Genomic DNA, 25,641 nt, shown 5'->3' with positions numbered 1-25,641 from the left:
ACATTGAGGCAGGCTCAATGGCAGCTTTTTTTGGAGCTAGCATAAAAAAAAACACTACCTCATCATGTTCAGTCTTTTGGTATAGCACCTTCATTTTGTTATTGTTAGGTTTCTACTGAATTCCAAAATTGGCATATAAGATGGCTTAAGTAACGTAAAATTTACGAGTCATGGAGATCCCTTTTCCATGCCATATCACAGTTCTTGAATCATGTATGTATAGCACTCCCACTAACAATGATTCTCCTGAAACTTCTTTAACACATCCACCTATTAAACAAGCATTGGAAAAGTCTTGCATTGGCGATAGAGCTATTTGTTTTCCTACTGCTAATTTTCTTTGCTTTAAGTCATAATTAGCGTACCATTCCAAGATATGTTTGAAATCAATGTACCAGCCACCTTAAAAGGGTAAAGAATAGAAAAAGCATTCTAAGATGGAAGCGTGCACAAGGATGCACTAGCAGCCATCTTGAATAGGTTTTTGTTACATTTTAAGCATTAAACATTCAAAGATGGCTGCCCGTGCATGCGTACCATGCACACTCATGGGCAGCCACCTTGGAACGCTTTTTGTCAAAGTCAGTCTCAGCAGGTGTACTCTGCATTTCATTCTTTTGAGATTAATCAAATGAGCAGGATATCAATAAATATTTATTATGGAGCTCCAAGATGCCCCAAGTGGTGAATATCTGCTTTATATGTCAGTGCTGGCACAGTGTGTGTTGGGTAGTTTTACCATTACCTTTTTATGGTTTGCGAAATAGCCCTAGAAAATTCAGTATCTCTAGCTTCAGTTAGCTAATGCATGCTAACTGAATGCTTTAGCACATTCAAGCCAGACCATTTGTCTTTGCTAGTGCACTTCGTATACCATAAATAACTAACGGAAGCTATACTATAGTGATAGTACAAGCATTTCCAAATGCAATAGCTCTCTTATTTGTAAGAGTTTAAGCTATTGGCATTGTAAATAATAATGCCTTTTATTTGTGTGTTTTTATAATTAACACATAAACAAAAGGAATTGTCATTTACAATGGCAATAGCTCAAACTCTTGTAAATGCAAGACCTAGGCCGTCATTGTCCCGGGCTGCTTGGAAAGTCAAAGCGAGCATGGCGCGCTGAATGTTGCAGGAAAGCATCTAGTGCCTGCAGTAGGAGAAACGCATTAAAGAAAACAGTAATGACAGAATATATAAGACATATCATGTAACAACCGAAGTAAAAGGACCAGTCCTCGTGGGAGGTTACAAATGAAGACAAGGCGGTACTAAGGAGAGCCTAACAAACCTATTAATGAATCAGAAGCCAGCATTTACAAAGGACAATGACACAAGCCAATGAAAAATATGTCCGGAGAGTGAGCGGGGCTTCAAGTATATACTCGAATACAGCCTGCCTCGCAGAGCAGTGCATGCGCTGCCCAGGCTCTACCTAAGAATGTAATGCTACACAACACAATGATATTCATATTATTGAACTCAGAAGGATGAAAGGCTAAGAGGACCGGCAGGAATTCAAACCTGTACCCATGAGGTCAAACACAAATTCCTGGAGTGGATACATAGGTTCACTGAGCCTGGAACCCACTTTTTAATATGCTTTATTGTGCCTCCTTATAAGAATTCGAGTAATTAAATTAAACAGCAGGAGAAAAAATTATTAGCCAGGCAAAAATAAAAAAAGTAAATGCAAAAGCCATATTTCAGTTGACTAAAATGCTCCTCCACACTATCTCATCAAATGCTGAACCATGAATAGCAGCAAGAAAAGAAGGGAATATATGCACCGAAAAGAAAATACAACTTTACTCTCAATACATGGTTTAGTTGATGCTGGAACAGAAATGGCATTTACTACCTTTATTTCTTTTTTAGCATTAGCGTTATACAGTGCTCCTAGAAAAGCGCGCATTAAGTTATAGTTAGTTTAGCCTTGGCCCTGACATCATTACACGCACATCCATATTTGCTATAAATATCTTTTATTCAACATGATTTGTTGAGGACCATTAGTAAGAGGCTGTTTTGCACTGTAAAGGGGTGTAAGGTAAGCTCTACCTAATGACATGTTGCGAAGAAGAAAAAGCTCTTTTAGCAATGGCAGGTTTTTAATGGCAGCTCCTTTCTATATTATATTAAAAGAAAGGCTGGTACTGTGAATGGGGAGAGAGAGAAGACGAGGGTCATGTTTATGATAAAAGATGTAACAAGCATTAAATGGCAATACATTGAGAACTATTAGAGCCTTCACAGTGAGCTTTCCAAGTAGCACATTCATTAGTTGTGGCTTTGAAGTACTTGATCAGAAATGTTAACACTGGCAGTGCACCTACAGGAAACGGATCTAACTAAAGAGTCTTTGTGTTTTCACTGTAAGCTTTGGTAAGGGGAGTGATGCAACTTCACAAAGTTTGCATTTAGTGGTTTAGCATTCTTCATGAAATAGAAATAGTGTTCTCTTTTGCTTTATTTACTTTTGCTTTATAAACAGATACTTTCCAATAATTGCAGGCTTGTAAATTAACAACTTAACTGCTAGGCCTCCCCACTTCTTAGTGCTGAGCCCTTTTTTGGCTATTTGGGGTAGTATGCACTTAGGGCTACATAACTCTAAAAATAAAAATAACTGGCAGTGCCCTCACCAGTACCCATGGCAGAGCTGCAAATGACAGTACAGACAGACTTGCTAACCATTACACTACTACAAGTGTGAGAATTCAGATTATTCCAGGCCCCTAAAGCTGTAAGAAATTGCCATTTTAATGTATATTGAATTAATAAACAATGGTGGTGGTGCTCATTTTTAAATAAGCCAAACACCACCAAAACATGGCATACTGTCCCACATGTCAGCGTCCATAATTAGGTACTGGTGCCAAGCATAGGAAACCACCGGTTCAAATTAAGTACTTCTTTTTTTTCCAACATCCTGGGGATTCTAAAGGTGCCCAGGGTTTGTGGATTCCTCTGGCGGGAACAAAATAAATTGACAAAATATAGCTACATTTTGAGTTTTTGGGGGGAAATTTGAAAAAAGTGATCTGTATGAAAATGTTTGCGATTTTTTCATATGGCATCAACAAATGGTTTTCTGTGCTAAAGTCACCATCTTTCTAGCTTTCAGGAAGATTCAGAGCTGCAATAAAAAAATTATTTTAAACTACCAATTTGGCTTTTTTCACATAGATAGCCCATTTATCCTATTGTTTGTGCTCTCAACCTACTTCCAGTTGGTTGTGGAAACCAGTGTGAAACAAATGGGTTATCCAGGAAAGCTATATATATATCCGAAAAGCAGGCATAATTCTGAATGTAGCAAGGGGCCATATGTGTAGATCCCTCAAGGTTTTTCAAAAGAAACTAGAGTCTGATTCCAAGTGCGGTAGTCTTGGTACTGCCATATCATCGATAGTGGTCCGACAGCCGCCTCTTCCTCAGTTCAACTGACCGATTACAAGAAGAGAGGTCGGACTACCACAAGGCCATTGTCACTGCCAGAATCGGGGCGGCAGTAGGGAAAGTGGCAATCTCTGGCAGTGATGCAGATGCAAGCTCCGCTGTACAGATTACGACCTGCCTTAAAGCCAACCTTTTCATGGTGGGGACCCTGCCATGAAAAGGTTGGCAGAAAGGCAGTGAAGGGGCCCCAGGGAAATTTTGCCCATTTGGTACAGTGCATGGGGGCACATGTTAATCCCCCCACTTGTATTGTCATGCGTGCACTGTGTGCAATGCATGACATAGTGCATGGTAAACAATGCATCGACGTGCGAGCAGCGCTGCCACGGTGGTGGCATATGCTTGAGGCTCTCTATGAGCCAAAGCATGCTGCCACCATGGCACCGCCAACACAACACCACCAGGGGAGGGGGAGGTCATGTCATTGTCCCAGAGAGTGACCTCTGGCTGCGGCCACTCACTTCTGGGCTCTAGGTGGGCCTGTCTTTCAGGTCTGCTTGGCCGGTGGCATGTTCGTGACAGACCTGAAGACCTCAGCTTCTGATGTGTCCGGCTCCTCAGCAGCGTGGGTGTAGTTGCTATGGCCATTTGGTTGATGCTTAACACGTTTAAACCATGACACATTGCATGACACTGTGGTCTGTCCACACTGGGCAGTCAGCAATGTCCTTTTTATAGCAGTGATTGCAGTAATTTTTGCTACACTTCTTTTTCGAAGGGGGTACAAAATCAAGGGGGTACGAAACCTCCACCTGGGATGACCACCTGATCACTAACAGCGAAGTTGGGCCATCGCTCCTCATTACTGGCTGACCCTGTCATTTTTCTTGGGTGGCTTGAATGGCTATTTCTGCTGGTCTCCAGCTCGGCCCAGCTGGGATGACATCTCAAGTGTACCTTCTCAGTAGTAGATCGCCTGGAGGGCACCCACTGGTGCTGTGAGGTGTCAGTCAGTAGGCTCTCAAGGAACGGTGTAGGCAGCATTCAGGGTCCTCACCATGCTCCACCCTGATCCTAAGGGCTCGGCTCAGGGTATGCATGAAGCACTCAGCCTCTCCATTTGCCTGATGCCACTGTGGGGCTATCTTTCTGTGTTGGATGTGCAGGCTTTGGAGGTATGTCTGGAAATCTTGGGGGTCCATTGTCGGTTTTCATTTCACCAGGGAGGGCCAGGGCTGCAAATACTTTTGTCGAGCATTGGCTTGACATTGCCAAATGCAGTTGACCTGATAAGCTTTACCACTGGAAACTTTGAGTGACTGTAATGTGAGCCTGACATCAGGGAAGCTGCCAAAGTCCATGCTGATCTGTTACAATAGTGTAGTGCAGGTCTTCCTCTGTGGAGCATTCGGTGGGTCTCTGCTTGTAATGTTGCAAGAATGGCAGTTGCCAACCTGTTTGGCAAGCCACTAGCCATCCCTGGGAACCACATATTGACTCTGAGGCAAGATTTTGTTTTTGCAATTCCTTGATGTCCTTTGTGTGGCAGTTATACTACTTGGGCCCACAGGCTTTTCGGCATCACTATTTGGTATCCTCATAGCAGGAGACCAGTGTTGCTTGTGCCGAGTTCGTCACACACTCACCAGAGTTAGTTCCTGGCTGCTTGCTCTTCGGTCATGAGGGTTCTTGAACCCTGTAGAAAGTTCTCCCACAGCCATCTGTGCAGTGCCTCCTTGGCCTTGACTATACTGGTGTCAGGCTGGTTAGCTTCATGTATCTCATTCAGCGATAGGGTTTTTGGGTATGACTCATGCATTACCATTTGTACGAATTCCTTCCCCCTTCATCAGTCTCTGATGAGCTGCCATCATCTGGTGCTGCTGCCGGGTTGTTTATGTTAGACCAGTATGTGATTTCGAAGGAGTAGGGCTGGAGCTGCATGGCCAATCGTTCGATTCGAGGTGGTCCATTCCTGGCTGTACCAGTAAAGAGAGGGACTAGAGATTGTAGTCTGTCACAACGTGGATTTGCTAAATATTTTGAAGAATGTTATTACTATTTAATAATCTGCTCTCATTTGTCTTTGGGGTATGTTGCAGGTTTGGATATCAGCACTGAGCTGCCATGCCATTTATTCACCAAGATGCCGGCAATATTCGAAGTGGTATCACAGGTTGATCCAGTAACCCATGCTTAGCTTCACAACAGCTACCTATTTGCATGACAGTGGCTAGGTAGGGGGGGCTGGATTGTAGTTTGAAGAAAATACAGAAGACTTTTAAAGCACTGTTTATTTTCTGATCTTTCCAATGAAACATAGGGTACAAAGAGCACTGCAATGAGTGCCAAATGGAAAACTAGGTCAACATCTCTTACCCTTTCAAATTCCAGACTGACACCAACGTGTGATGGGTGCTCAATTTCTATCTTTAATGCATGTTATCACCGCAAATCTTATCAAACATGGGTTGAGTTTCATGCTAAATGCCTACCCAAGCATTTAAAAACCAACCATAGTTGGTGGGAGTTGTCACAGTATACCAAAGAATATATATGTTCAACATTCTATGTGCTATAGGGCTAGGATTTGAGGCAGCCTCCACCAAACAGCAATAACGCTGTTTACTGTACTAACATCATATTCAGCAAATAGCATAAAGGTATTATGTGCAGGTAAATGAAGCATGAACAGAACAATAACTAAAGAAATGTCCTTAAACTGTATTATTTGCTTTGTATTTTCCAAAACTTCCTCTGGGGGAAGGATGCTCAAATATCTTGCAAACGTTTTTTTAAGGCCAGTTATGTTGACACATCTGGGCCAGTGTGTTTATATTGTACGATATGCCACAGATTGTTATGTAAAATAGAATCTGATGTTTCACATTGCACCAGGTTTAGTGACCTAATGTGTATTAAAATAAAACATTTGTCATTCAAAGTGCTAACATTTCTTGAGGGAGAGGCCCAAAATGCTGCTATGCCACGAACAATATTACTGACCTAGTGTGTTTTAAAATGCACTACTTGCCTCCCATAGTCTCAAACAATGACGCTGTGTTTTATGTGCTGCATAAGAAAAGCAAAGGGAGACCCCAGCAAGTCATTTGGATTGAGCTCTTATGATGTCTACGCCTCCACTAATTGATGTATCCCCCCCCCCCAAAGTTTGAGTCTAGTTGCGCCCCTTGTTGTATACCTATAGCGGAAAAGAACTATGGTTATTTTATACTGTTGCTATCTATTCTCACATGAATTTCTACATTGAAATATTCAGTGCCTGGGTCCTTGTGGTATCCCGTCCACCTCATCACTCTTTCCTATATAAGATATAAATCGGCTTATATTTGTTTTGATACCAAAAATCAACTGAGGAAATATATTGGTGTCCTCGTATGAGCACTTTAATCATGAATGCTTTGCAAAGAAGGTAGTAATATGTCACATCTGCATGATTATTACCGCTTCTTTCGCTCATGATAAAGTGTTGCTTAAAGTGTCACGCATTGCAATGAAATGTCACACAACGACACACTTAAATAATGGAATTGTCACACATAACCATACTGAAAACTTGGCAGCTATGTAAAACTGCTGTGTAGGTGCACACGTTTATGTCACTGCTAGCAGTGAGGTTAACTCCACCACAGGCCAACATTCAGAGGGACTGCACTGAAGCTGGTAATACGAGACAACAGTGGTCCAATCGGGGAGATCGACTATGCGGATAAGGTTGTAATGAATACATGTCTAACTATTTCTTATTAAACACCAACCCATCTAAATCAAGGATGGGAGTAGGCACTCTCTCTGAAGGGAGAATAGTTATCAAAAAGTGTTTAATAACTATTCTACCTTACAGTCAGAAAGAGTACTTACTGCCATCCATGAGTTAGGTGGGTTGGACTTTATTAAGAAATAGTTAAGATAAGTGTATTATTAACTACCCAGGTCCTTCAGGTCATTTAGTTGGGATACCCCATTGTGATGTAAGGGTGCACTGAAGTCGAAGCATCAACATTTGTGGCACTCAGCACTGATGTTATATTAGCTCATGCTGCTTAGTAAAGCTGTAACATAGAAGGAGGGTGTCTACAAAAACAAATGCTGCATGTGAAATTCTAAGTGGATTCCTAGCAAATGTGTCACTGCAGTGCACTAAAGGACTACTTTGTTGCCTGTCGATGGAAGTGGCATGCCTTTATCCTCCTAGATACGGGTGGATGGACTAACAACACAGCCACATTTGTATTAACATAAGCGCTGATGGCCACCTCACGTTTACTAACAGCGTGTGAAGCAAGAAAACAACGCAAGCATAAGTACTGCGAGTATACCCTGAAACAGGTCAGGAAGTTTGGTCCAGCCAGGGCACAGTGAAGATAGAGGATCTAGAGGAGGGAATAAATTGACTGAGGATATGCTGAAGCACTCTGTGGTACAAAAGGGGGTGGTGATGGACGGAGCATCTGAATCAATCAAACACTCACACCCAGTCAAAAGATCTGGGTTTAATACATCACCGTTCTTTAGCCCACTCTGCCACCCCAGTTCAGACAATATCCGAAACCGGTCCCAGGATGCTTGTTTGTGGCTGAGTGGGCTAAAGAATGGTGATGGATTAAACCCAGATCAGTTGACTGGGGGTGAGTGTTTGATTTGCTCAAACGCTCCGTCCATCATCCCCTTTTGTATCGCTTTGTTCGCCCTAAGTGTTCCAGGGTATGCTCAGACGTGAGTCCCTTGCTCACTTGGCCACTGGATTCAAGATAGCCTGGCTGATAAGGATTATGAATCCGAAACCGGTCCCAGGATGCTTGTTTCCGGTCCAGGGAAGACATGGCTTGGCAGTTCGGGCTGGACTGTTCCCATGAGGCACAGGGTCAGACTGATTTGCATATAGCCATGTCTGAACTGGGGTGGCTGAGTGGGCTAAAGAATGGTGATGGATTAAACCCAGATCAGTTGACTGGGGGTGAGTGTTTGATTTGCTCAAACGCTCCGTCCATCATCCCCTTTTGTATCGCTTTGTTCGCCCTAAGTGTGGCAGGGTATGCTCAGACGTGAGTCCCTTGCTCACTTGGCCACTGGATTCAAGATAGCCTGGCTGATGAGGATTATGAATCCGAAACCGGTCCCAGGATGCTTGTTTCCGGTCCAGGGAAGACATGGCTTGGCAGTTCGGGCTGGACTGTTCCCATGAGGCACAGGGTCAGACTGATTTGCATATAGCCATGTCTGAACTGGGGTGGCTGAGTGGGCTAAAGAATGGTGATAGATTAAACCCAGGTCAGTTGACTGGGGGTGAGTGTTTGATTTGCTCAAACGCTCCGTCCATCATCTCCTTTTGTATCGCTTTGTTCGCCCTAAGTGTGGCAGGGTATGCTCAGACGTGAGTCCCTTGCTCACTTGGCCACTGGATTCAAGATAGCCTGGCTGATGAGGATTATGAATCCGAAACCAGTCCCAGGATGCTTGTTTCCGGTCCAGGGAAGACATGGCTTGGCAGTTCGGGCTGGACTGTTCCCATGAGGCACAGGGTCAGACTGATTTGCATATAGCCATGTCTGAACTGGGGTGGCTGAGTGGGCTAAAGAATGGTGATGGATTAAACCCAGATCAGTTGACTGGGGGTGAGTGTTTGATTTGCTCTAACGCTCCGTCCATCATCCCCTTTTGTATCGAAGCACTCTGTGAGCACGAACAGGGGAAAGAGAGGAGAATGCAGGACAAGGGGGCTAGTTGTGCAGGTGTCTTATACATGGAGAGAGGGGTTTCACTTGACCAAGAGAAACCCCTAATGTATTTATTCCACCACCAAAGGCCTGGAAGAATGCCATAGTTGGCATGAATCTGCCGTTGAACTGGGAAAGTAGCCCTGTGGTGCGGAAAGGCCCTGCTCTGACAGACAGTACAAACTACAGAGGAGAGCGAAAGTGTTTCAAGTGCCTGAGGTATCCTAAATACAGAGAACTCTGCCACATTCTAATACCGTACCTCCCTCTGCACACCCCTGGTTACCTCCGTAATCACCTCATTGCCCCAACACACACATCTCCCACTGTGTACACTCCAGTAGTGCCTCTAGTCTTTTCTCCAAACCACCACAAACCTCTTCTGAAGCTCATACTACCAATTGCATTAAAATATTTTCGTCCAACAACCACTAGCCTTTCTCCAGTGACAATCTCCACTTCTCCATATAGTCATACTCCCAACCAGCACTACCAACAACGTCTTTCCTTGTGAACATCCTAACACAAACTGTACATCTACCACTTAACACCACCACTTCCATGTTTCCTATGCACTCCTCTCTTTCATGCTGTACAAATCCCGTCTCTGCCACCGTTTGATCGTAAACATCCATTCACATTCCCTAACTTTCTACCCATCTTTGCTTTTACCTTTTTGCCAACCACCACCAGAAATCACCAATGTACACACCAATGTACACACCAGAAATCTCCCTTTGCTGATGCCAAAGCCTCAATTCAGAGCTCTGGTACTAATCCATCCCTCTCATATCCAATCGTGTCTCTTAAAGTAGTTTCTTGTTTTTCTTACTGGGCTACACTGGTATTTACATATTGTGTTAGAGTATAATATATGGTTTATCTAGCTCTTTGTGATGCTGGCTACATTTGCTCCTCAGAATATTGCAGCTGTGCTTCCTAGAAGAGTGCTTATCATTGCAATATTCTCCATGTAGTCCTTCTCAGAAGACTACCTTTTTTCCACCCCAGATGTGTTTGAGCTGGAATTCCCACTGGAGTTTCCGACAGCGGTCCTTCTTACTAGATTGCCCTAACCGTGTTGTGCTACTCACCCCATTGGCTCGCAAGTCCAAAAGTGTTCTTCCCATTTGTGAAGGCATCTTCCAGTAGCCCAAGCAGAGCTTCACACTAACTACTTCCTTCCCTGCGGTGCTTTTCACCGTAGAGGCCATATAGCAAGTGTTTACCTCAGGAGAGCATCCCGGGGCTCCTGTGTTTCTCACACTGTGCTATTCACTGGTCTGACCCCTAACTGTGATGCATGATCACCATTTCACCTTAACAGGTCTTCCATGTCCAATGGTGCTCCTCACATGAGTACTCCAGTAGCTGTGCTGCTCACTGTTGTGACTCCACCCCCCACATTTTACTGATGTGTCCACTAGCTGCACTTTTTCATCTGAGAGCCCATTGTCACTGGCAAGGAGGAATCTAATCCACACCAGGACACTGAGGCTCTGCCTGCAAAATCTCACTGTCAGTTCCCTTTAGAATTGGGCTCAAAGATTTGCTGTGGCGCAAAGAGGAGCAGGGTAGCTCACCGATGCGTCAGATTGCGAGGAAAGAAGGAAAGATAAGAGTATTGGTGCAAACATAATTGATACTGACATTATGCCCTGTATACCAGGAACGGAAGGATGAAATTTCACCAAATCATAAAAAGGCACCAATGACGTAAATGTCTCAGTGCCATTAACCTCTGCTGATCTTTCCTTCAGTCTTTTTAAGTATTGTCCCACCACACTTTGCTGTCAGAAAACTCATTAGAAAAGTTGTTTGGTTTAAATTGGCCAAGAGGGAAAACAACATTATTAAAGATGCAAAAAGATGTTGTCCTATGTAATCAGGTGTCAAGGTTAACGAGAGGTGTGTGGCTCCAATTTTTTAATGACAGTGATGAGAGAGCACAAACTGAAAAAAAATGTATAAGTGCACCATATTTACAAGCACGTAGTTAATTAACATATTCCTTGCACCAGAGTGTCTTATATTTAGTAGAGAAACATATAGAGTGTTTAAGTAGGGTAACAATAATCGTAACAGTGTGAGACTAATGTAGAAATGTTGGAATGAATATGAAAACCTCACGTTCTCATGTTAAAGGAATCCTGTAAGAGTTAAGTGGAACTTTACAAACCAGTATATTGTGTAGGCCTCATGGCAATTCACAGAAAATCTAAACGTGCTGCTAAAATAATGTGAGGTGGGGTTAACGTGGTTCTTCCAAAATGTATTATCGAATTTAATTTGAAATATATGCTTTATAGATGTGTGTTTTAAGAAACGTATGTTAGTTAAGAATGCTGTTTAAATCAAGTTAAATGTTTTCAGAGTGCAGGGACCCGCTTCATGTAAATCAAGTAGGCCCGAACTGATAGGGATGCTCCTTTGATCTGTAATGTGCTCGTTAGAGGAGAAGTCGAGAGGTGCCAAGTACAGAGCTTTCCATATGCTTTATGACCTATAGATATGGTGGAGCTTGGAATTTGAGGCCCACTGTAGGATGGCCTGTATGCAGGTGCGAGGGGTCCTAATCAGTCGAAATGAATAGAGCCTTGTACAGTGGCGCTTGGCGCAGGCCTGTAGGAGTCTTCAGGAATTTCAGGAGGTACCGGCGCACTGGAGAAGAAGCCTGGGAACCAAGGTCAACTATAACGAGGGTCTTGAAGAGTACCATCATGGAGTTTACCGCGCAAAGAAGTACCACGTGAGGGGCGTCCCAAGGGGCGTTCCTATCGGAAATGTGATTTTGTATTAGGGAAAGCGACCCGGGTGGAGAGCAGAGCAGATGATTTTGGGAGCCTAAGGAAGCGGATGGGTAGGCAGATAGACTGATCAGGAGAGACCCATTATCAGAGAAGAGACAAAGAGAAGTGCGTGATCTTCTTAGGAAGTCACCACGGCTGACACCTAGAGGGGTAAAGATCTTGTTAAGTAGGGATGTCACTTAGAGTAGTGTAGGGACAGACTAATCTGAATTTTCTTTTCTGTAATGACTCTGAGGTTGCAACTTGTATCCATTTTGGCAACTCTCATGATATTCGAACTTGTACTCATTATTCTGTTTTGTAGACTCAGATTATTCAAAGAATTTATGTTCATAGTGATACCAGTTTACCTTCTGAATCTCATTTTAAGAAGTTTGTATCTTCAGTTATCTTTGGCCTTATATTAAATCTTTGAAACTTAATCCTGGTCAGTGGTCATTTAGAGTGGTGTAAGTTCTTAATTAATTGACCTATTGTTAGATTGCCTTTTACTCAATGACAGGTACCAACGATCCAGTCGACTTGGTTTGGGATCTGGTAAGGTAACTAGTAACCAGTAATCCCGCGTTAACAGTTGGTAGCAGGTAGGATGGTTATCTTCTTGAGGAAGGTAATCTAGAGAGGTTAGTTTACCCCAAGGCCCCTAGACATCGAGAGAAGAGCAGCGGAAGAATCGTGCGCCGAAGGTGCAGACGGTGCGAGAAAAGCAGCAGTATCGGAGGAGAGTGAGTATAACAAGGGTCATGCGTGAACAGATTGCGGTGTTTTGTGTTGTATTTGTAGTGTAATGTCTTGCGGAGTTGAATGCCTGTAGTGTGATTGAGAGAAGGTTGTGAGCGCGCGCAACCTGGTGAACCGGTAAACCTGGTAAACGGGTGAACTGGCAAATCTTAAGTTCAGGCCAGAGCTTAAGTGGTTTGGGTGTATCGAACATCCCGAGTAGTTGTCGACCGCAGTACGGAGGTCACGAGGTACCATTGACCGCCGTGGGACCGAGATAGGGGGAGTGTAAGAGTGAGCGTATGAGTAACGGACGCTGGTCGAAAGTTACTGTGTGTGAGTAACCTATCAGAGAAGGCGATTGTCTGGACGGAAAGACATTTCGTCAAGTTAAGGTGACAACTACAGAAAAGACTGTGGGCGTACAGTCAAGAAAGGTGATCGCTTGGACGGAAGTAGTCATTTTTCAGAGTATGAATGGGACGCGTGCATGACCGAGGAGACGAGCTGAGAAAGGAGGGGAACTGCTGCGAAGGGGGAGGGGTGACGTCGGCTAGAGCCGCGCTGTGATTGAGCGGTTGGTGTGACGTTAGCTAAAGCCGCGCTCTGGTTGGGCGGCTAGAGTGACGTCGGAGGAAAGCCGCGCACGGATAGGCCAGTTAGTGAGAACCGCGCTGAGATTGGTGGATTGTCATCAGGAAGTAAACAAAAGCGGAGAAAAGAGAAATCATGAAGTGCTTTAAGTGTTTGAAAGGGATTTTTAAAAGAAAAAGAAGTGAACATTATTACGGGGAAGAGGCTCCGCCGGAGGGTACACCAGCTCATTATATGGCAACGAATGTGGGGCTGCATACCATATTATGGATTGGGACTTGGAATAAGCTTACGGAGGGGGGTGAAGAAATGCAGTTCCCGAAGTACGGGACGTTTAAGTTAGAGGTGTTGCATCGGCTAAAAGCAACCATGTCCTCATTGAAACCCTCGCCTAGACCAACACAGTTTGAGGCCCTTAATGCATGGATTAGGGCAGCGCACGACCGAAATTTGAACAGGCGTCAACAAAGACTGACGCGATCGGTAAGAGCAGTGCGAGATTCCAAATGGGACGAGGAGGCAAAGAGGTGGAGGATACAGGCTATTGAAGTAGAGAAATTGTATCCCATGAGGGAGGTGGGAGGAGGAGGAAACCTCATGGAAGAGGACGAAGAAAGTGAATCGGAAGACAACCTGATAAACAGGTTGCTGTTAGACAGACCACCTCCGAGAGTGGGAGAGATTGAAGATAGGGGACTCGCAAGGGAAGGTGGAATTGTCATAGAGGGGTATACACCACTCCCCGTAACAGAATGGACACCTATCAAAGGCGAGGAGACACCTCACAACAACACGGTACAGAGTGTAGTGGGAAGGTTTGTGGTGCAGAAAACGCCAACCACCGAAAGGGTTGAGTCTGTTGGATTGCCAGATGCTCTTCAAGTGCCTGTTACCATAGGACCTATAGTATCGATCTATAACTCTGAGAGAGAAAGAGAGGAAGAACAGAGGCAATTGGATAGAGAAAGGACTGAGATGGGGAGGAGGAATAATGTGACAAATGCATGGAAACAATTGCCAGGATCGGTAACTTGGAATACCCTATTAGATACAACTGTAGGTCCCAATTCAGGACAGGGAGGTCCGAGAGGACCAATGGATCTAAGGGGACCGCAGCCAAAGTCCTATACAGAATTAAGAGCTGATTTGAGGGAATGGGATGGGTCCGCGGTAACCCCAAGTAACAGGTCAAGAACAGAACCAGAGTGGGAAAATAGAGGTAGCGGGACTGTATCCCATTGTGGGGCCAGCGAAAGCAGTCAGGGCCGAGAAGGTCCAAGTCAAGAGAACAGAGGAGTTACCTGTCCGATGAATGGGAGGGAACAGCAGGAGCAAAATGGTAGGAGTATGGAGTGTGAGGAGGTGTCTCGCCTCATGCAAACAGAGGGAGACCAAAGAACGCAAGAGTACAGGGATAGGTTTAGGTGCACTCATCACACACACGCGCCTGGGGAAAATGTACAGCACTGGCAAAGAGGGAACAGTGAAAGGTCACGTCATACATCGAGTGATCGGAGGTCACAGACGCATGAGGAAGAAAGAGGGAGTAACGGAACACCTTACCAGGTATCCAGTGAAGTTAGACAGGATGGGGAACGCGGGGCTAGGAGGCGCGAGGGAGTGTTTCACTATCCACCCTGAGAAGATGGAAAGGCATGGGACCTAGAGAGATGGGAGCAGGGGAGGACTCCATATAACTCACCAGTGCCTAGGCGCAGGACTAGGAGCTGGGACGGGAGGGATGTGGAAGGAGCATCCGGAGCTGAGGTACTAAAGGCTGCGATAAAAGTCAAAAGGCTTGATGTCTCCAGTCTAAAATCCGATCTAGACGAGATTATAGAAGGGACGGTGCCTTTAGAAAGGATCGATTTGTACGAACAGGATGAGCTACTGTTCATAGCGAAGGATATTACTAGGAAAGCTAGAGCGTTTCATGAGAAACTGACCAGTTTGGCAGACAGGTATGCCGTAGATCTATCTAGGACAAGGGCATTGCAGAGTAACCACAGATTACAGTACTCGGACCAAGACTTAGATGAGAAGAGAACTACCGGATTAAAAACACACATAAGAGAATTGGTATCGGGAATAAGGGTGTGGAGAGAACTGGACAAATGGGAAGAGAGGTGGTCGAAAAAGGGCACTGTTAGGCGGAGTACAAGTGTGATGACCCCAGAGGGAAGGGTAATGCAGATGGAGGCATTCCCTTTGCGAGAGATATCAAACGGAAATGATGTACATGTGCCCTGGAGTAGAGGAGACTTAGCTGCATTTACCAACTCATTTCCGAAGTTGAGGGAAAATCCAGTAGAGTGGTATAAGCAGGTAGAAAGGTTTGTAAAGATCTCCAAAGTATTGTGGATTGATTTGAACACCTTGTTCGACATTGTGGTTCCAGGGGATTTGTGGGTAACGTGCAAGATTAGTGTCCAGTGGCCAAATGAAGAGCCTGAGAGGAATGCTAGAACTAATGGACCATCGGACAGTGTCATGGAGAAGTACGAAAGAGTAATAGCCTGGTTAAAGGATAAAGTGCCTCCACAGGATATAGATTGGGTAAAAATAGACAGAACAAGGCAGGAACCCAAGGAGACAGTCCACGAGTTTTATGAGAGATTACTGAAAATATTCAAACAGTATAGTGGACTAGATGTAATGGACCCCAAAGACATAGGGCAGTTTGTGTCAAAGTTCGTTTTGGGGCTGAGGCCAGATATTTGTTTGATGATCCAACAACATTTAATTTGCTGGCAAAACAAACCACTAGATGAGATCCTGCGTTATGCGAGATACTGTAGTGATGAGATAGATTCTAAAGCCAAGAATCTAAAGGAGAAATTGATGGTGGTGCAAATGCAGTCAGCCGGAAAAGGTGGACAGCAGAAGCAGGGGATGGGACGAAAGCCCAACGGTCAGAACAAAGACAATGAAGAAGGGCAGAGACCTAGGGTAGACTTCGCCACTTTAAAGAAAACGACAAAGTGCCATTTGTGTCACCAGGTGGGACATTGGCGACGCGAGTGTCCCTTTAACCCCGAAAATGGAGAGCTAGAAGTAGAAGAGCAGGCTCAAGAAGTTCCAGCTCCAAAGGTGACAGTTTCGGGAAGCAAGGTGGCCAAAGGGGGGACGTCGGCTCCACGAGCCCAGTTCCCACAGCCACCGAAAATATCGACAGGGGGAAAGGTCTTCAAACAAATGCCTCTCTTTATCGAGGAAGAAAAGTGTTATTACATTGATCCATTGACAGGACAACGTGTGAGTAGTGAGGAGGATTGCACCCTCGGGGCAGTCTTAGAAGTGGATCAGAGAGGGCCGTTTGTTGAGGCAGAGGTGGCAGGGTGTCCTACAGCGTTCTTAGTGGATACTGGGGCTACTCGATCAACTCTGAGATCAGCGGTGGTTCCAGACTTGCCGATGTCAGGGGAAACAATTCAGGTGGTAGGAGTCGCAAACAAAAGGCTGACTAGTCCTTTGACAGAACCAGTGTCTGTGAAGATAGGAAACCATATGAACGAACATCAGTTTGTGGTTTGTGATTCGAGTCCTGTATGTCTGTTAGGAAGGGATTTACTGTGCAAATTGAACTGCACAATATACTGCACCCCGCAAGGAGTGGAGGTACAGACTACAGACGACGATGCTACTTTCAAGGTAGCCAATTCAAAATCTTGTATAGAACTATATCCTACTCTGACAGTAGAAGATCTTCCCCAAGACTTACGAGATGCAGTGGCGTCAGAGGTATGGGATTTCACAGGAGATGAAATAGGATTGATTAAAGGGGTAGAACCGGTAAAAATAATGGTAAAACCAAATGCCGAGTTTCCAAGAACGCCTCAATACAAATTGTCCCAGGAAACGATTGCAGGAATAAAACCTGTGATCGAGTCAATGATACAACAGGGAATACTGAAAGAAATTGTGGGTAGTCCTTGTAACTCCCCGATTATGGGTTTGCAGAAACCTAGCGGGAAGTTCAGGATAGTTCAGGATTTACGAAAAATTAACAATATAGTCGTTTCATGTTGCCCCGTGGTACCGAATCCATCAGTGATACTGTTTCAAATACCATGTCAAGCTGAATGGTTCACAGTGATAGATCTCTGCCAGGCTTTCTTTTCAATCCCATTGGATGAAGAGAGCAGGTATCTTTTCGCTTTTAAAATGGAAGATCGCGTTTTAACATGGTGTCGAATCCCACAAGGATTCACAGATAGCCCATCCATCTTCAACCAGTTGTTGAAGAAGAATCTCGAAAATCTAGTACTGCCGCAGAATTCGGTTCTGGTCCAGTACATAGATGACCTACTTGTTGCGTCAGAGACTGAGGAAGCTTGTAAAGTAGGTTCCATTGCCTTATTGAACCATTTAGCTGAAAATGGACATAATGTATCTCCGAGCAAGTTGCAGTATTGTCTGACAGAAGTACAGTATTTGGGGCACCGGTTAGAAAAAGGAAAACGCAAGGTGTCCCCAGAGAGGATTGAGGCGATAATGAAGATGAATGCGCCTACAACACAGAGAGAAGTTAGAATGTTCCTAGGGATGGTGGGTTACTGCCGACAGTGGATAGTTAACTTTTCACTGAAAGCGAAACCCTTGCAGAAACTGACGCACAAGGAGGTGAGTGATCCGGTACCATGGGACGACGAATGCCTGGTGGCGTTCTTGCAGCTGCGAGACGATTTGTGCCGTGCTCCGGCTCTGGGAATGCCCGATTACGAGAAATCATTTTCACTCTATTGCTGTGAGAGAGAGGGATGTGCTTTGTCAGTCTTGGCACAGACCCACGGAAATGCCCGTAGACCAGTTGCATATTTTTCGGCTACATTAGATCCAGTAGCCGCAGCGTTGCCCGGATGTCTCAAATCCGTTGCTGCAACGGGTGTCAGCATTGAAAGAAGTGAAAGTATTGTGATGGGACATCCGTTAGTGGTGTATGTACCGCATTCTGTAGAATTGTTAATGACCAGGACGAAGACGCAGCATCTGACCAATAGCAGGCTCACGCGCTACGAGCAAGTTATTCTTGCCGCGGAGAACGTGACCCTCAGGAGATGCTCTGTCTTGAATCCTGCTACTTTGATGCCATTACCTACTGTAATAGAAGGCGAAGGATGTGAAGACCACGATTGCCTTGATGTGACTGAACTATGCACGAAACCCAGACCAGATATTGTGGATGAGCCGTTGTCTGACCCTGATAAGATTTATTTTGTTGATGGCTCATGTTTAAGAGACGATACTGGTCGGTTGAGAGCAGCTTATGCTGTTTGTACCATTACTGGAGTTGTGGAAGCCGCTTGCCTGGAAGGAGTACATTCCGCACAGGTAGCAGAAATTGTTGCCCTAACTCGTGCCTGTATAGCAGGAAACGGAAAGAGAGTCACCATATACACTGACAGCCAATATGGTTTCGGTGTGGTTCATGATTTCGGGCAGTTGTGGTCTCAGAGAGGTTACATGACCTCCTCTGGTTCGCCCATTCGAAATGGAGAATTTGTACGATTATTGTTAGAAGCATTACAAGGTCCAGTTGCCATAGCGATAGTGAAATGTGTAGCTCACACCAAGAATACAGACTTTGTATCACAAGGCAACAGGTACGCTGATGAGGTCGCACGCTACTGTGCGGAACAAAATTATTCTTTCTCAAAAGTGGAAATTGATGGTGCTGAAGAAAAGACAGAATTGAGCATGATGTTAGAGACCGTGGATACCTGGGAAGATTTAAGGGTAATGCAGGAGAACGCACCAGAAACTGAGAAAAAGGCATGGGAAACAGCAGGTTGTGTGCGAAGTGAAATGGATTTTTGGGTTTCAGCAGATGGGAGGGCTGTGTTACCTGAAGAATTAGCTAATCCCATGGCAAGAGAAATACATGGTCCAGTACATTTGGGAAGAGACGCTATGATGAGAGTGTTTAGGCAGACTTGGTATTGCCCTAAATTTAGAATAGCAGCAGAATCAGTATGCAAACGATGTGTTACCTGCCAACAACTGAACGTAGGCAAACGGACACCAGTCACACTGAGTCACATTGGGAGGTCGGGGGGACCTTTCAATAGAATGCAACTAGACTTTATTGAAATGGCAAGAGTTAACCGCCTTAGGTATGTGTTGGTGGTTGTCTGTGTATTTTCCAGATGGGTTGAAGCGTACCCTACACGTAGGTGCGATACACTCACAGTGGCTAAATTGTTGCTCAGGGAGTTGATACCGCGCTTCGGGGTGCCTGCCTCTCTGGAATCGGACAGAGGAAAACATTTTAACAGCGAAATAGTGAAGATGTTGTGCTCCACACTAAAGATTGATCAGAAACTGCATTGTAGTTATCGACCAGAAGCTTCAGGAATTGTGGAACAAGTGAACGGCACTCTGAAGAATAGATTGGCTAAAGTAGTGGCATCCACATCTTTGAGTTGGCCAGATGCTCTTCCTTTAGTGCTCATGAGCATGCGCAGCACCCCTGACAGGAGGACAGGTCTCTCCCCACACGAGATTCTGATGGGGAGGGCCATGAGACTTCCCACGGTTCCAACTGCTGCCCTATTGAATATTACAGATGATCTGATCTTGGATTATTGTAAAGGACTGTCTGACGCCATCCATTCTGTGTCCCTTCAGGTGCATGCGGCTGAAGTTCCAGCATCAAGGAATCTATGTCATGATCTGAACCCAGGAGATTGGGTGTTGGTCAAGAAGCACGTCCGGAAGAACTGCCTAGATGTACGTTGGCGTGGGCCCTTTCAGGTAATCCTGATCACGAACACCGCGGTGAAGTGCGGGGGGCTGCCAAATTGGATCCATGCATCCCATACTCGAAGAGTTCCAGCACCTCTAGAAGAAACAGCTCCCATCCCAGGCGAAAGTCCAGAAGTGGAAGAAGAGTCACAAGAGGGGATCGGATCGGCTGAGGGGGTGTCGGAAGAAGTGGGGAACGCATCGGATCCAGAAGAAGAGAGAAGACAGGACGGCAGTGAGACTGAAGACGCAACTGAAGGAGAGAGCAGCAGTGAATACGATTCAGACACAGATCAGTACCAGAGCGATCAAGAACCGAGTGTGAGGACGAGAAATAGGAGAATAAGGCTTGGAGCTGCCACTTGGCCGGAAAGAAGAAGGAGGCTAAGCTTAAGGTCGGCCCAGGAAGAAACTCTTGCTCCTATATCCGAAGACTCGGATCCAGAAGAAGATACCCAGGATCAAGCCCAGGAAGGTCCTAGAAGGTCAAGGAGGGTGCGAGTGCCTAGTAGAAGATACTCTACTCCTGATTGGACCTACCTCGTTGCAGATGTCCGTGGGACACAGAACCGGGAGGGTCAGGGAAGTGAACCTGATCAGAACTGATCCGATCATCACAGTGCAAATACTGTTCCTGCTACCGGGGGTGGAGGCCGAAAGGTTGCTGACACTCAACATCGTCTACCCCCCTCTCTTGAGCGGGATAAGAAAATTGATCTTAGAGACAGTTGATTTTCCAGTTTGCTGTTCGCGATATCCAATATTGGAGGGAACTCTTCTTCGATTGGAAATGCTTGAGCGAGTAGTGGAAGTTCTTGGCACGCTCATTGTCTTGGATTAATAATCTTATTGTAAATGTCTTCAAAGGGGCGCAGAACTGGGAAAGTGAAGAAAGTGATCTTGGTCAGAATGGACCCCTTTGAAACTGTGGATGTAGAACTGATAGTACCAGGAGTGGAAATTGAAAAAACGTTAACTCTCAATTTCGTCCGTCCACTTGACCAGAGCGAAATAAGAAGAAGAATCCTAGAAACAGTTGAATTTCCATGTTGTTGCAAGAACTGTCCAGAATTTGAGGGAATACTTCTTCGTATGGACATTTATGAGGATGTGGAGTCCCTCCTTGAACCATTTTTAGCTTCAGGCTGATAAAGAATTCTTGAAAAGAACTTGTAAATATTGCTGCAAGATAACCTAGCGCCGAGTGGAAGAAGAAAATGGTAGGGTCTTCCTTTTAGAGGACGGAGAAGGGCTAGGGTTGTCTATTTTGTACAGGACTTTAAACTGTTGTGCAAAGCCAATTATCAGCTTCCAAGTGTTCAAAAGAGAGACATTGATTGAAAGAAAGACTTTGTTCGGAAAAGAAGGAGAAGTTGATGCTAGAAGAACGTCCAAAGTTGCACTGTTTGAGAACATGGAGGCTGGCAACCCGAACCGCAGGGCAAAATGTATAGTTGGCACACTTTTAGGAGTAGTGATTTCTCTGATAGTTTTAGTGGTTACTGTCTCATACATAGTGGGACACGAGAGGGATGCAACTGCAGTCAAAGAAGTCAAGGGAGTGTCAACACCGAGAACTACTACTGTTAATTATAAGGGAAACATCAATGATAAAGACAAAACGTTGTTAGATGCAGAAATAAAAAGGTTACACACAGACGAGTCACAGGGAAATTTCAGGTCAAATGCTTATGCCAAATTACTTTACGAGTACATTGATGTCATGGAGGCGAAGAACTGCTACGTTTGTATGAAGTTACCAGCTTCTGTGGATGAGGGTATCAGATACCATCATCTTCCATTGACATATGGAATAACATGCAGTTTGTTGTTGAGCATATTCTATGGACGAGAAGGATTTGAGTATTATTTCTCGAACTTCGACTCGACTTTGCCAGAGGTCGCAAATTACAAGCATCTGAACAAGTGGGGCTATTACAAGAGCGAAGACAGATTACACAAATGGTTCATTCCATGGAGAACGTTAGATACTTCACATGCCCGAAGAAATAATCTGACTTGTCAAGTGTCAGAAATTGAGAAAAAGTTTATAGGGCAGGTGGATACTCGATACAGAAGGCAGAATATTCAGAAAGCTTCAGGACAATGGGAGACAGATTGGACCAAGGAAGAAAGGGAACACCAGAGGAAAGGTAGCAAGGGTCCAATTGCTTTAGATAAAGAGAAAAGGGGGAAACTATGTATACACAGAAGTTACTCCTATTATGAGAATTTGTTTGTAGGGGAAGTTAGTTGTGAACATGCTTTCCAGTTGGAGTATTACTCCAAAGACTTTTTGAAAGAGATGCAAGCCATACCAAATGTATATTTTGTATGTGGAAGAAATGCTTATGTGAGGTTACCAGATAATTGGTACGGATCATGCTATCTAGCAATTGTCTTCCCCAAAATATATCATGTTGAGAATTTAGAATCGACCAAGAGAGGAATACCAACAAGAGGAAAGAGAGGGTTAGGAGCAGAAGAAGTAATTGGGGATGTATTTGGTGCTGCATTCCCTATCTTGGGAGTGATACTGAATGACATCAAAATTAGAAGACTAGCTACAGTCGTAGATAGGTTATCTGCTAGTACTGCTAGATCATTAATGCTGGTGGAAGGTGAGATGCAATCGATCAGGGCAATGGTTCTTCAGAACCGACTTGCTTTAGACGTTCTGTTAGCCAAAGAGGGAGGAGTCTGTAAGGCTTTGAAGGTCCAGGAGTGCTGCACTTACATTCCGGACAATTCAAAACCTTTAGAAAAGTATATACGAAACATCACTGCCATACACCACGAAATTGAGGATTTGACAAAAGTAAATGTGTGGGAAAAAGTAGGTCATGGAATGGGTAAAGTTGGAAGTTGGTTTGCCAATCTAGGAAAGGGTATCGTTTGGTACATATTGAAGCCCATCATCATAATTGTGATTTGTGTAATCACTTTGTGGGGATTGGTGCGTTTGTATCAGTGGTATAGAGCAAACAGATTGCAAAGATCTATGAGAGAACAGGAGAAAAGGTTGACAGCAATGCAAGATACACAATATAAGAGTCTGAAGGCATTGGAGACAATGAAAAGAAGTGGTACTGCCACGACTTCACTTTGAAGAGTCCTACATTTTTGTGATGGTGTTTTGATGGTGATGACCCCTGAAGGTCATCAAAGGGGGGACTGAGAGAGCACAAATCTGAAAAAAAATGTATAAGTGCACCATATTTACAAGCACGTAGTTAATTAACATATTCCTTGCACCAGAGTGTCTTATATTTAGTAGAGAAACGTATAGAGTGTTTAAGTAGGGTAACAATAATCATAACAGTGTGAGACTAATGTAGAAATGTTGGAATGAATATGAAAACCTCACGTTCTCATGTTAAAGGAATCCTGTAAGAGTTAAGTGGAACTTTACAAACCAGTATATTGTGTAGGCCTCATGGCAATTCACAGAAAATCTAAACGTGCTGCTAAAATAATGTGAGGTGGGGTTAACGTGGTTCTTCCAAAATGTATTATCGAATTTAATTTGAAATATATGCTTTATAGATGTGTGTTTTAAGAAACGTATGTTAGTTAAGAATGCTGTTTAATCAAGTTAAATGTTTTCAGAGTGCAGGGACCCGCTTCATGTAAATCAAGTAGGCCCGAACTGCTCCTTTGATCTGTAATGTGCTCGTTAGAGGAGAAGTCGAGAGGTGCCAAGTACAGAGCTTTCCATATGCTTTATGACCTATAGATATGGTGGAGCTTGGAATTTGAGGCCCACTGTAGGATGGCCTGTATGCAGGTGCGAGGGGTCCTAATCAGTCGAAATGAATAGAGCCTTGTTCAGTGGCGCTTGGCGCAGGCCTGTAGGAGTCTTCAGGAATTTCAGGAGGTACCGGCGCACTGGAGAAGAAGCCTGGGAACCAAGGTCAAGGATAACGAGGGTCTTGAAGAGTACCATCATGGAGTTTACCGCGCAAAGAAGTACCACGTGAGGGGCGTCCCAAGGGGCGTTCCTATCGGAAATGTGATTTTGTATTAGGGAAAGCGACCCGGGTGGAGAGCAGAGCAGAGCAGAGCAGAGCAGATGATTTTGGGAGCCTAAGGAAGCGGATGGGTAGGCAGATAGACTGATCAGGAGAGACCCATTATCAGAGAAGAGACAAAGAGAAGTGCGTGATCTTCTTAGGAAGTCACCACGGCTGACACCTAGAGGGGTAAAGATCTTGTTAAGTAGGGATGTCACTTAGAGTAGTGTAGGGACAGACTAATCTGAATTTTCTTTTCTGTAATGACTCTGAGGTTGCAACTTGTATCCATTTTGGCAACTCTCATGATATTCGAACTTGTACTCATTATTCTGTTTTGTAGACTCAGATTATTCAAAGAATTTATGTTCATAGTGATACCAGTTTACCTTCTGAATCTCATTTTAAGAAGTTTGTATCTTCAGTTATCTTTGGCCTTATATTAAATCTTTGAAACTTAATCCTGGTCAGTGGTCATTTAGAGTGGTGTAAGTTCTTAATTAATTGACCTATTGTTAGATTGCCTTTTACTCAATGACAGGTACCAACGATCCAGTCGACTTGGTTTGGGATCTGGTAAGGTAACTAGTAACCAGTAATCCCGCGTTAACAGTGAAGCCAAGTGATGTCTGTCAGAAGTCAATTGTTACCTAACAAGGTAAGTCTTAATCTAATGCTATTCCTTCATAATCATTTGCTGCAGCTTTAATGTGTGTCTCTTTCAACTTCACCTGGGTAGCACACGGATTGCTCCAATTAAAATGAATGCAATTACTACTTTCACACAGTGAAGTTTTTTTTGTAATTAAAGATTTGCACGTAGCACGAATTACGTAAAGCATTGCATTTATTTATTTACATTATAAAAGCCTGTATCATAGCGCAAACGCCGCGCCAGCGCACCCCTTCGAACATGAGCCCTGGTGTAGGAGGACCTGCTATGAGACGGGCCCCTGAGACGCCTGAAAAACATGGAGGGTGACCAAAGTCGGATTACCATCTCCGGCACTTACGTCATCCAATATGGCCTCTGCTTCTTCATCTGTCTTTCCCGGAAACCTGATCCTCATGTCGTTGAGGACAGCGAGGGTCTGCTTTGACAGTTCTTCCTCTTGCTCTTTGGTCCTGTGAGGCAGCAACGTCTCGCTCTACAAAAGAAAAACAATCTTCTTAGGGAAGCGCGGATTAATCCTACAGCAGAGCAGCATCTTGTTAGAGATGTTTGACATGCACATAACCTCATAATAGAATTTAAATGAAGTAACGTTATTCTACACTTGCTTTGGCGGCCCATTCCCACAGCGTGCGCAGCCTGCTTTTCATTCGAGTTCTAGGCCTCCTCGCAAACAATATCTTTAGCAACGAGGGCCGTCATGAAATCACCTCGCTCCTCTGGGGCTTCTTCATTACCTATGCTGCTGTGCCAAATGAATGCATTTCCCGAATAAACGCATCGATTGATTGAGTCGTTAAACTAACTGTGACATTTCAATTATGCGCTGCTGTTTTTCCAGCAACCGTGCTTCTAACCAGAAAGAAGGTAGGCTGTGGCGTGTATACCGCATGATGAATTATGAGGAGTCCTGTTGTGCTCGTGGGGCAAAAAAAAATTACGAC

The 25,641-nt window shown here is 44.4% G+C and overlaps 1 protein-coding gene across 1 annotated transcript in view; it reads right to left on the bottom strand.

Annotated features, from left to right (window-relative positions):
* TTLL7 (tubulin tyrosine ligase like 7) overlaps positions 1 to 25,641 on the bottom strand; it is a 1,017,987-nt gene that overhangs the window by 219,457 nt on the left and 772,889 nt on the right. Inside the window, exon 19 of the mRNA XM_078659263.1 lies at positions 25,038 to 25,172. Within this exon, the coding sequence (XP_078515389.1) occupies positions 25,038 to 25,172 (135 nt within the window). The remainder of the gene's footprint in view (positions 1 to 25,037; positions 25,173 to 25,641) is intronic.

Source organism: Lissotriton helveticus, chromosome 1_1, assembly GCF_964261635.1.
Source record: "Lissotriton helveticus chromosome 1_1, aLisHel1.1, whole genome shotgun sequence".
Taxonomy (NCBI): domain Eukaryota; kingdom Metazoa; phylum Chordata; class Amphibia; order Caudata; family Salamandridae; genus Lissotriton; species Lissotriton helveticus.
This window is presented reverse-complemented; position numbering and strand designations above follow the sequence as displayed.